The sequence below is a fragment of the Jaculus jaculus genome, chromosome 6 (genome assembly GCF_020740685.1).
Source record: "Jaculus jaculus isolate mJacJac1 chromosome 6, mJacJac1.mat.Y.cur, whole genome shotgun sequence".
NCBI lineage: Eukaryota > Metazoa > Chordata > Mammalia > Rodentia > Dipodidae > Jaculus > Jaculus jaculus.
In genome coordinates this window covers 90,071,095-90,084,363 of record NC_059107.1, presented here as the reverse complement: position 1 = coordinate 90,084,363, position 13,269 = coordinate 90,071,095, and the positions used below count along the sequence as shown (strand labels likewise).

Genomic DNA, 13,269 nt, shown 5'->3' with positions numbered 1-13,269 from the left:
ACTTTACAATCTGCCCTCCAGTCCACACTGCATGGGCAGATGAGATGTGAAAAAGCACAAGCCTTGCTTTCTATTTCTTTTTTTTTATTTTTTTGTCAATTAACTTTCAGAGTAAAAGTAAATATCCCCTTACCTATTATTATTAGTCTAATCCTAGCATGGCTTCTACAATGTCTCAAAGGAAAACATAATTCCCAAAAAGAAAATTTACAGCTGAAGGAAGATTGCTCATCAAAAAGTAGATAGATAACTACTTTTTTGTCAAGGCAAATAGTAAGGCACTCTGCTTTATTTATGAGGAATTTGTACTCATTTTAATTAATTAATTATTATTATTAATTTGAACAGGCACTATATGCAAAAACATGTTGCCAAATTCAGTGCATGCCAAGGATTGTGAGAAACCGGAAAAAGAGTCTGTCTTTTTAACAAGGACTTATTTAAAACATATATATATATATATATATATATATATATATATATATATATACTGTGTGTTTTTTTTACATAATAAATTTTATTTTTCCAAATGTACAGTCAGTTGAGTTGAACCTGTTCATGCATCTTCACCAGCAGCGGGGGCATCTCCACCCTTGGTATTTCTGATGTAAATCACTTGAGCTCTGTGCTTTGAAACCAGTTTGATAAGTCCTTTACTAAGGAGCTCCTGAAGGGCTGCCCTGGCCAGGGAACCTCGGATCTTCAGTCTTTCAGAGACCACAGCAAGGGTAATAAGCTTATAGTTGGGAACTTCTTTACAGAGTTTGTCGTATGTAGCTTTGTCAAACAGGACGAGGTTGTTGAGCTTGTCCCGAACTTTGCCTTTGGACCACTTCTTCTTTTTGGCCTTGCCCCCAGACTTGTTGAGTGGGTCTTTGTCTTTCTTAGCTGACTTCCCGGAGTCTTTCTTCCTCTTGTCGTCCTTGAGCGGCTTGGCGAAGCTTGGAGAGCTGCAGCGACCACTGCGGCTTCGCTAAGATGTTGGAGACAAAAAAAAGTATATATTGGTTTTTTGAGGTAGAGTCTCAATAGCTTGGGCTGACCTGGAATTCACTATGTAGCTTCAGGGTGGCCTCAAACTCACTGCGATCCTCCTACCTCTTCCTCCCGAGTGCTTGGATTAAAGGCATGCACCACCACGCCTGGCTTAAAATATAAATTTTAACTTAATTATATATATTACAACAGGTTATAATCTTTAAAAAAATTTTATTGTTATTTATTTATTTGAGAGTGACAGACAGAGAGAGAAAGAGGCAGAGAGAGAGAGCACGAGAGAGAATGCATGCACCAGGGCCTCCAGCCACTTCAAACAAACTCCAGATGCGTGCACCCCCTTGTGCATCTGGCTAACATGGGTCCTGGGGAATTGAGCCTTGAACCAGGGTCCTTAGGCTTCACAGGCAAGCGCTTAACCACTAAGCCATCTCTCCAGCCCAGGTTATAATCTTTTATTTCCCTCACCCCAGCTCCTATTACCCTAGAGGACCTCCTCAGTGGGGTTATGGTAATTAATCACTGTGAGGTTCTGAAGGCCTCAGATGGATTTATTTATTTATTATGAAAGAGAGAGAGAATGGGCGTACCAGGGCCTCTAGCCACTGCAAATGAACTCCAGAGACATGGACCGCTCTGTGCATCTGGCTTTGTATGGATACTAGGGAATCAAACCTGGGTCCTTGGGCTTCACAGGCAGGTGCCTTAACCACTAAGCCATCTCTTCAGCCCAGAAGAACTGCTTTTAAAGTTTCAGCTCAGATGTATTATACTGTAAAAGTTAGTTATGTGTTAGCATGTTTAATAGCAAAAAAGGAGACACCATTCTCTCTTTCTCTCTGCCTCTCTCCCCTCTTCTCTCTTTCTCAAATACATAAAATAAAATAAAGGCATGAGCCACCACTCCTGCCTTAATAAACAAAATCAAATGGCAACAAATGTTGACAAGACCATGGGGAAAGAGGAGCCCTCATTTGCTATTGGTTGGAATGCAAACTTGTATAACCACTATGGACATCAATATGGGGATTCCTGAAAAAAAAAAAAAAAGATGAATCAGAACTACCACCACACCCAGTTATTCCCTTACTGGGCATTTGCCCTGAGTGCTCTCCATGCTTCCCTACAGAGATATTTGCTCAACCATGTTTATAGTGGCTCAATTCATAATAGCTAAGAACTGGAATCAACCCAAGTTCTCATTATTGGATGAATGGACAATGAAGTTGTGGTACATTTACACAATGGAATTCTACTCAACAGTAAGAAAAAATGATTAAATGAAATTTGCAGGAAAATAGATGGACTTAGAACAGATCATACTCAGTGAACACACACAATGACAGAAAGACAAACACCTCATGTTCTCACTCATCTGCACTTCCTAACCTGGATCAGCATGAGTTGCTGGCATACTGTGTAGGCAACTTGGGGCCCAGACAATCAGGATGGAAGGGTCTGCGGGGAGGGGAAGAGGAGGTTCAGGGAAAATAAATACAAAACTAAACTCGAAATAAACAGTACCATAGAAACCTTTCTCCTAGAAGGTAGACTAAAAGATATAACCCTCAACAGGAGTATAGGGGGAACATTTGAAAAGAAGGATCCTGGAAAGGAGGTCCCCAAAACAAGACAGGCTTCTGTCAAAGTACTTGATTACCCACCTGAGGTCAGAGGTAAAACGCTATTGCTGAAGACACCATGTGCTGCCGACACAGAACACAGAGACCTGACTAGAGTCCAGAAGAGAGCCAGTTCCCAGACTGTTAGTGCATCTTGTGCTGGAAAGCGCTACATGAGCTACTGGGGGAAAGCGGTCAACAATATGTGAGCAAGCAGGGGTCTATGCTACTCAGAAACAACTGACCTGGCAAGAAGTGCACACCAGTGCAATGGTGGCACACAGCCTTGGTGGGTAACCAATGTCTTTCTGATTGGCTAAGAGATCAGCTCAATGGAAAGGAACCCATATCTGGAACTAGAAACCAGGTCTGAATCCCATGAAGACAGAGATTATGCTCTCCAATGTGAAGCTCCCACTAGTCTTTGGCTAAAAGAGGGGCTACATCCATCAAACTCTCCCTAAATTAACAATGCTTATCCTATTTAACCTATATTGACTTCCCTCACTGTTGGAGAATCTGCTTTTCTTTTCAGAAGGTAGCAAGACCCAAGGAGATAAACCACCTCTCACATCTCAGTCAAGGTCCAGGTGAAACCACAGAGGAAGTGGAGAGACAAGCAAGAGTGCTGCCTCCATGGTGAGCTTGACACGCAGTGCCAGGGTGAAGGAGACAGACCCTGAGGACACTCAACACCTACCAAAGCAGAGGTCTAGAGGCTCCTAAGAGCTCATCACTGAAGTAGACTTGAAATACACCCAGCAAGGCTCAGGGAATTTTGCAGAAGAGGGGGCAGAAAGACTGCAAGAGCCACTAGTTGGGATGTCATACCCATAGACATGGCCTCCCCTCAATAACTGACTGCTGCTCCCACAACACATAACCCACAACTCCATGGGGAATACCAGGAACCCCACTGAGAAGGGCCCCCTGCGGAATGGGGACAGGGAGGAGGGAAATGATGGTGCCATCACATAATTTATCCATACAAAATATGTTTTTAATTAAAAAAAAGAAAAAGAAAACTTTGTTCATGTCTCTTTTCTTGATTTTTGTACTTCTTCTTGCCCAGAGAAATATCCCTTGCTTAGAAATCATACCTTACTCAAATCAACACTTTTTGGCAGCATCTACATCTGTGAGCACCTATTTCATGAATGAAGCTCACTAAGAGTAAAATGTGAACCAAAATATCTGCTGTGAACCCTCAGAACTCACTGAGATTGCAAATATTTCCATCAAAGCAGATACTGATACATTCATTTCTCATATACAGTATCAAATATCCCATTCATACTATGTTGCTCTCTTTTCTAGTAAAATATCAGAACTGAAGTTTTATTGTTTAGACATGTTTGTTTTCTTTATTAGTGATCACAAACTGGAGACCTACTTAATGAGTTTAAATGACTCTGACAGTAGGATTATTTTTTGTTGTTGTTTTCTATTTTTGCTTGTTTGTTTGGCACTAGAATTATTTTGTGAGTATTTTTTTTTCTTTGCTTTCATGTGGTGGTAGATATCATGAAAATTATACTCAGTCCTTTTATCTCAATAGCTTTCATGATTTTTTTATGGTTTGAATCAGATGTCCCCCATAAATTTTTGTGCTTTGAATAAATTCTTGGCCCCCTGCTGGTGGCAATTCGGGAGGTGGAGTGTTGCTGGAGGAGATGTGTTGTTGTGGTGGTCTCGGGGTGTTGTAGCCAGCTCCCCATTGACAGAGCGGGGCTCACTCTCTGGCTGCTGTTTCCCACCTGCTGTGGCGGAGGCGCTGTCCAGCCCGTGCTCATGCCATCCTCTCCCCGCCAGCATGAAGCCTTCCTTGAAACTGTGGGCTAAACTGACCACCTTTCCTCCCATCAGCTGTCCTTAGTCAGGTACCTTGTCCCAGCAGTGAAGGTGGCCACAACACAACAGACTATGTATTTATTGAGAGGCTCAGGACAATTCTTGTTGATCCCATGTGGCCCAAAGAAGCCCAAAGGCTTGACACTTCTGCTCTCAGGCCTTCCAGAGGCTCACAGCACTGAATTTGGCTCTCTGTTAATTTTTCCTGTAGAAACTATGACTTGACACAGGGCTCCTTGTCTGTTTTTTTCTTTTTCTCATTCACTCTTGATTTCTTTAGCTCTGGATCAACTTTCAGTCTAAATCACTCAGATATCCCCGAGCCTCTCCTGCCATGGAAAGATCATGGCCAGCATGGAGCTGCACAAAGCCACTAAGCCCCATACCAGTCTCAAGGTTCTGCCAAACCAGCCTCTTTCTTAGTTCTCCTGTGAACACAAGTCTTATCTGCCCCAGAGCACTGGGCAAATGCTTACAGATTCTCAGGAGGCATGGGGCCTTGTGACTCTAGCCACCATTAGCTGCCTGTGTAGCCTCAGGGAGGCGCAGAATCTCGTGAGCCTCTCTTCTCATAGCAGAATGTTAATGGACACAACCTTGTACAGGTCTCATATGGGTAATCTCAGCTTTTTTGAGTCCGAGAGGGCAATGGTCATGTCATACTTGGAGGACAATGTTTCATAGCACCTAACAGAAGCAATAAGGAAGGAAGGAGTTATTTTGGCTCACAGTTTGAAGGTACAGTTCATGATGGTAGAGAAGGCTTGGCAGCAAGAATATGAGGCAGGTCATCACATTACATTCACAGTCAGGAACAGAGAGTAATGAATTCAGGTACGCAGCTCGCTTTCTCCTTTTTATCCATTCTGAGACCCTAGCCCATGGAATGGGAAGACCCATATTTAGGACGGGTTTTTGCACCTTATTTAATCTAATCTATGAACTCCCTTACAGACATGCTCAGAAGTTTACTCCTAGGTGACCCTAGAGCCTGTCAATTTGACAATCGATATTAACCACCCAACTACTGCTCATCAACCTGACACCTAAACTTATGACGTTTTAAAACGTGTGTGTGTGTGTGTGTGTGTGTGTGTGTGTGTACAGGCACACACATGCCACAGTGTGCATGTAGAAGTCAGAGGACAGCTTTCAGGTCAGTCTCCCCTGCCCACCTCATTTAAAGCAGAGTTTCTCATTCTGGATGCTCATTTTACTGTTCTTTGCTGTGCTCACAATGCTCTTCTGGAAAATCTGTTTTTTCCTCCCATCTTGCCATCTGTGTCTGTATTCTGGGGTTACAGAAGCACACCATGGTTTCTAGCATCTTTTTAAAATGAATACAACTATTTTATTTAATTTATTTTTATTTATTTGAGATGAGAGAGAGAGAGCCAGGACCTGTAGCCACTGCAAATGAACTCCAGATGCATCCACCACCTTGTGCATCTGCCTTTCATAGGATCTGGAGAATCAAACCTGGATCCTTGGGCTTCGCAGGCAAATGCCTTAACCCTTAAGCCATCTCTCCAGCCCAGTTTCTGGCATTTTTATATAAGATTGGGGATCAAACTCAGTATTCCAGCTTGAGCTCTAAGTGCTTTATTCACTGAGCCATCTCCTTAGCTTCAAATATAACATTTTTAAGCCTAAACTTCCTCTCCCTTTTCCCATAGGTTCATGGCCTTCTCATAATGCAAAATACACTCAGTCCAACTTTAAAACACCCAATAATTTACAGCAATTCCAATACTGTACAAAAGTGCAACTGTGGCGTCTTTTGTGAGACTCATACAATCTCAACTATAAGAGTCTATGATATCAAACAAATTTACATTCTTCCAACAACAGTGGCTCAGAGAAAATATTCCCATTCCAAAATTGAAGAAGAGAAACACAGAAATGAATAGTTGGACTAGAGCAAGACTGAAACCCAGAAGGGAAAACATCAAATTCTATAACTCCATGTTGGGCATCTGGTATTTGTTATGGGATTATCTGGCCTCCAAAGGACTTGAGTAGCCACTTCATTAATCTGCCTGCCATACAGATAGTATCTCTCTTGGGAAGCTTCAATGTTCCCTGGTGAGTGTTCCATAATCCTGGCATATCCAACATCCTGGTGTCTCCATTGCAATGTCAAAGTCACCTTCCTGGCTTCAGCAACTCCACTCAGGGTTTTTTCTTTTCTTTTCTTTTTCTTTCTTTCTTTCTTTCTTTCTTTCTTTCTTTCTTTCTTTCTTTCTTTCTTTCTTTCTTTTTCTTTTTTTTTTTTTGTGAGAAATCGGACCCTGCCATTTATTGCCTGGTGTCAGAAACCTTCTTTGTCATAAGCCTTCATGACCCACCCACCCCCCACTCTTGTATCTCATTGCTGTAAAGCCAATACCACATGGACGCTGCTTCTAAGTTATACCACCAGCTCAAGATGGATCCTGGCCCCTCTGGAACCCAGTTGCATAGGCCTGTGTGCCTTCCAGGCTGACCCTAGGGAAACACTGCCCTAGGGCTTGTGCTTGAACAGGGAACCTCTTCAGTGGCATTCGAAGTTTAGGCTCTCTCCTTTCAAATAAGTATGAATTTTCATAAGATGGGTGTGGTCTTTCCTTCAGGAAAGATTTACTATTGTGGTAGTACAGACCAAAAGATTTTTCTTTGATGGTCCTAATCTCTTTAACAGCTGCTTTCTCAAACTTGCTTTCTGCAAGTTTAAAATTGCTCTTTTCCCCACTAAAAGGCATTTGTCACATCTTTCTGTTCCACTTGTTGCTTTCACTGAAGGGCTGAATAAGAGCGGTGGGCAAGAACTACCACACAGCCCAAATGCTGCCTTGTCTTGAGATTTCCTCCACCAAACAAGTTAGTCCATTATGTTTGAATTCAACCTCATTCAAGTTCCCAGGACCTGGGCAGAATGCAGCTAGATTCTTTTCAAAATATAATTCCAAAGACCTCTAGCCTCATTCCTAACAGGATACTTTTTCTCCTCTGAAGTCTTGTGAGTTGGACCTCCACAGTGCTTGTTTGTCTTGGCATTTGGGTGTTCCATACTCTTTTACATTCCTCCCCAAAGCCAGTTCTAAAGGCCTAGGAAATATATGGCCAGGTTTATCACAGAAATAGCCCCACTTGATAGCAACTTTAGTTATTTCTCTTTATAATAAAACACCTGGCCAAGTCAACTTAAGGAAGAAAGAGGGTTTATTTTGGTTTACAGTGTGGGGTACCCATCATGTCAAGGGAGGCATGAGAGAGAGGCAGCTGATAACACTAAATTTATACTCAGAAAGCAGAGGACAGTGGATGCTGGTATTCAGCTCACTTTCTTCTTCTATTCAGCCTGTGCACCAGCCCATGGAACCATGCTGCCCATCTTCAGGGTGGGTATTCCTCCTCAGTTTAATCTAGAAACTCCCCCCCCCACATGTCCAGAGGTTCATCTCCTAGGTGATTCTAGATCCTGTCAAGTTGACAGTCAATATTAACTATCACACTTATATTATATATATAAATTTATATTATATATTATTTTATATTACTAGATATTATATATATCACACCTCAATCATTTCATTTCCACATCTCTCTAGTTAGACCCCTTTGAACCTCTAAATAACTATTTGTTCCTTATTTTCTGTTGTGTTAACCTTGCCTTAGGTTTGTCTATGTTAATTTAAATATCCAGTTTTTGACTTTATTTTTTATTTTATATATCTAAATTTTAAGTTTTATTCTGTTTATTTTTCTTCTTATAATTTTTGAGCTCATTTTGCTACTTTATGTAGCATTTTTGTTGTTGTTGTTTATTTTTATTTATTTATTTTGAGAGCAACAGACAAAGAGAGAAAGAGGGAGACGGGGGGGGGGGGGAGAGAATGGGTGCTCCAGGGCTTCCAGCCACTGCATACAAACTCTAGACATGTGCGTCCCCTTGTGCAACTGGCTAACTGGGGAGTCGAGCCTCGAATCAGGGTCCTTAGGCTTCATAGGCAAGCGCTTAACCATTAAGCCATCTCTCCAGCCCTTCTTGTTGATTTTTTGTTTTGTTTTGTTTTGTTTTTGGTTTTTGAGGTAGAGTCTCACTCTGGCCCAGGCTGACTTGGAATTAATTTTGTAGTCTCAGGGTGGCCTCGAACCCACGGTGATCCTCCTACCTCTGCCTCCTGAGTGCTTGGATTAAAGGCGTGTGCCTCCACACTCAGGTTAACTTCTTAAATGGGACACTTATCACAGTAATTTTGAACTTTAGAAAGTTTAACGCAACCTCTTGCAAACTCCACCACATGGAGTCTAAAGCCAGCTGCCAGGGTCCAACTCCTGGCTCTGCTATCAGCTGCTATGTGACTTCAGCTAACCTCTGTACTTCAGCTCACTTATACCTGCCTCACGGGTTGTTATGAGAAGTTAATGAATAAAATACATGGAGTTCATAAAGTACATGAAAAAGAAATTACATTATACATTGTTATGATATACCAAGAAATTGTATTATACATTTTCATGGAAGTACTATGTTAGCTGCATCCGTAAGTTTCAATGTAGAGTATTGTTACTATTAAGTTCTAGACATTTCCTCTTTTGTGCCATGGCTTGTTCTGCAGAAACACGTTTTAAAATTGCACATGGCCTGGGTTTTTCCCTGCAGTCTTCATTATTGATGACTGTGATGCACATCACTCTTCCCATCCTTCTCCTTTCCTGGACCTATGTGAGGACTGATTGATCTTCATTGATCCCTGACCATCATCATGGCCAGGTGATTTATTCTGGTCAGTGAATTACAGTGAATTTAAAAGAAAAAGAGCACATGCCAGGCATGGTGGTGTATGCCTTTAATCGCAGCACTCGGGAGGCAGAGGTAGGAGGATTGCTGTGAGTTCAAGGCCACCCTGGGACTACAGTGAGCCCCAGGTTAGCCTGGGCTAGAGTGAGACCCTACCTTGGAAAAACAAAACAAAATACAAAAAGTAGCCAGGCATGATGGTGCACGCCTTTAATCCCAACATTCGTGAGGCAGAGATAGGAGGATCATCATGAGTTCCAGGCCAGCCTGAGACTACATAGTAAATTCCAGATCAGCCTGAGCTAGAGTAAGACCCTACCTCGAAAAACAAAAAAGCAAAACAAATAAACCAAAAAAAAAAAAACAAGAAAGAAAAAGAAAAAAAAAAGAGCACACAATTCTTCCAGTTCTCCCCATTTCCACGGAGAGTGGACAGACACAGGCTGAGATACACCAGATGGAAACAGTCTAGAATCCTGAGCCACACAGACAGCGGTGGCTCTGGAGGAGTGTTTACACCTTGAGCTAAATAAATACATCAATAAATAAACAAAATTCTGTTGTGTCAAATTACTTGAGCTTTGATGTGTGCATAACATAATTTGACCTAGCCTGTTTGATATTACTTCTCTGTGTGTGTGTATTGTATGCGTGGTGTGGCGTGTATAGTATATGTGCATGCATGGGCTGATGTGGCCTGGATTTTTTTTCCTTGAGATGGGTGACTGACACTGACTCCAGAGCTTGAGGTTCAGGAGCCCCAGCAATTCTCCAGGCTCTGCTCCCCATAGGACTGGTATTGCACATGTGCAAGGTTTTACCCAGTCATTGTACATGGGCTCTGGAAATTCAAACTCAGGCGGTCTCAGCCACCCTCAAGCCCTCATGCTTGCCCAGGAAGTGTACTAAGCCACTGAGCCATCTCTCCTGGCCTGATAGTACTCCTTTTTAGTTGAATGTGATCAGAGAAAGCAATTAGTATGAAAGCACACTGCTTAGACCTATTCTTGCTCATTATGCTTTATTTGCATGTATGTTTTGTGACTTTGACTATAAGCTATAACTTTTTTTCAATTTTTTTGTTCATTTTTATTTATTTATTTGAGAGCGACAGAGAGAGAGAGAGCGGGGGGGAAAGAATGGGTGCACCAGGGCCTCCAGCCACTGAAAATGAACTCCAGACACATGCGCCCCCTTGTGCATCTGGCTAACGTGGGTCCTGGGGAACCAAGCCTTGAACCGAGGGTCCTTAGGCTTCACAGGCAAGTGCTTAACCGCTAAGCCATCTCTCCAGCCCAGAGCTATAACTTCTTGAAGTTTCATCAGTAGCCAGTGTTTGAGAATGAGGATAAGGTGGAGAGTTCCTGCAGAGAAAAGTTCTAGAAATTTGTTCATTGTTGAGACAGGATTTCACTCTAGCCCAGGATGACTTAAAACTCACTAAACTCACTCTGTAACCCCTAGCTGGCATGGAACTCATGGTGATCCTCCTACCTCAGCCCATGTTTTGGGACTAAAGGCATGCATGTTCACACCTGGCTTAGATTTTTTAAAAATGCATTTTGGTGCGAATTGGGGCATTTGGGACTGAACCTAGGGCCTACTAAGAAAGCACTCTACCATAGTCCTCTTTTTACTTTTTATTTTGAGACAGGGTATCACTAAACTTCCCAGGCTAGTCTTGAACTTGTGATCCTCCTGCTTCAGACTTCGGAGTAGCTAGATTACATCCCTGCACCACCAGGTTCTACTTCTGGGATTACTTTAAATATATGTTATGCTTGACATTCTTAGGAACACAAATTGCCCAGACTAATCTTGATCTTGTGATCCTTCTGCCTCAGGGTCCTGAAGAGCTGAGATTATAGGCTCACCTCATGTTGAGTTCTATAGATTTCATTCTTTAGTGCCATTTTTGTGACAAACTTGAAAGAGTTCTATGATCTGAAGAGAAACCAGAGTATGTAAACTTGAAATTGTAAGAAATTGTTTCAGTTGAGAGAATCATTCGGGGTATCGACTGTATTCTATTATAAATAACTCCCTATTTAATATGTGTAACATTGACACATACAATTATTTGTTACAACTTCCTCCCAAATACCCTGTCCTTAAAGGGTGTATGCAGTTTGAGAGAAGAAAACACAGTAATAAATTCTTAATTGCTAGGGATCAAATTTCAATTGATCACCTAATGAAGTAAGAGACTAATATTAACCACAGAGCAAGTATTGTGTCTCCCACATTCAGAGCTTGGAAAAGGAAGTGGTTAGCTGTAAACACCAAAGGAGCCTTTCTATTGGATCAGAGTGCACTAGTGAACCTTCAGGGTATATGGTATTAGTCCAAAGTTTAAGACTCTAGGATTCAGGGAGAAGATGGTGCACAGGGGATGTAGAAATACTTGATTCTGTAGAGTTTCAGCTCCCAACATGGTCAAAATGGTTGACTCCCTTTAATTACCTCCAGAAAAGATTTTTAACATTTGTCTCTAAAATTCACTCTAATTGCTACTGCGACCAGGATAAGTTTCCTGGGAAAAGGAGGTGGATGCACACCACAGCTGCATCAAGGGTGTGGTTGTTGGAACTCATTGCCCAGCATCTCCTGCTTAGAACCTGGCCCCCTGGCCCTTGAGGACATGGACAGACTAGATTTTCATGCCCAGGAACCTGAATAACTCTTTTCAATGTTCTAAGTCATTCTTCTTTGTCCACGTTTTAGATTTCATGACATGGAAAGGAAGGAGAATATGGTGGACAGTTGTAGTTACCTTTGCACTGCTGAGACAAAACACCCAGCCAAAATCAGTTCTTGGGAAGAAAGGATTTGTTTTTGGTTTACAGTCTCGAGAGGAAGCTTCATGATGGCAAGGACAGGATGGTAGAGCAGAGGCTGGACATCATGCCCTTGCCACAGTAGGCAGAAAACAGAAGGCGAGTGAGCCCAGTTCTGTCAAGGGGAGCCAGCTATAAGGTGTCTTAAGGTCCACTCTCAACAGAGCACCTCCTCCAGCAAGCCTCTACCTCCAAAGTTGTCATCAGTTGGGGACCAAGCACCCAAAACACATGAATTTATGGGGGACATCTGATTCACACCACCACAACAGGGTTGGTAACTGGGACATTATTCTCTAAACTGGCCCATTAGGAGATAGTCATAGACTCAGTGACCACCAGCTCTACAAGGTCTCTAAGTCACCACTGTATGGATGAAAAGCTTGGTGATGAAAAGAAACAAAGGCACCTTTGGTAAACTGGGAGCAGAGGGAGGGCAAGACAGAAAGTATAAAGACCAAATGCTTAGTGTATGTATCTACGTGGAGCAGAGGGTGGGGAGGAGAGTTTAAGGGTCAAGAGCTCAAATGACATGAGGTCCATGGAGGACTACAAACCCCTGGTGGTTTGGGCCTCTTCACCACATGCTTTATGGACTTTGTAGCTGCCACTCAGAGGTCAGCCAAGCTGGACACCAGTATTTTCAGGTCAGTAACACCAGTTAAGTGACAACTATCTTTCTTGTGGGTTGAAGAAAGGTCCTTGGCAGTGGCCAGGCTAAGAACTGACAAGGTGCTCTCCTGCTCTGACTGCCTTCAGGGGTCACCACAGCATCTCCTGTGAGGCTCATCCTGTTGTTCCTAGTTTGGTCTGTCCAGGGCCCATGTCTTCAGAATGCAGGCAACCGTAGTCACAGATATAGACCATAGATTGGCTTCCCTCTGGATCCTTCCTTAAGCTCTACTTAAATAAGCCAAGCAGATCAGAGAATTTAACACCTCAAACATCAGTGTCTTCAGCTGTTCTGAAGAGACTTTTAATTTTTTTATTTAGTTATTCGTATGTGTCTGGAACAATGCTAATCAGCAAAGTGACTCTCTATGACCAGCTAAGACTCACATGACTTGCAAATACCCTGGGAAATTCTTTCCAATTGGTTCTCTTCTTGATCTAAAAGAAAAGATTTAATTCCCTTCCTCACTTCTCACAAGGAGTAACCTATTGGTGGTGGGGGGGGGAT

General features: G+C 42.4%; 1 protein-coding gene across 1 annotated transcript; it reads right to left on the bottom strand.

The window, feature by feature from the left end:
* Positions 1 to 497: 497 nt before the first annotated feature.
* On the bottom strand, positions 498 to 4,411 carry LOC123461526 (40S ribosomal protein S25-like). The gene is made up of 2 exons (XM_045152218.1): positions 4,355 to 4,411; positions 498 to 973 (listed from the first exon to the last, which is right to left on the bottom strand). The coding sequence occupies exons 1-2, from the start codon at positions 4,409 to 4,411 to the stop codon at positions 557 to 559; spliced, it is 474 nt and encodes a 157-aa protein (XP_045008153.1). The 3' UTR covers positions 498 to 556.
* Between the last annotated feature and the right edge of the window lie 8,858 nt (positions 4,412 to 13,269).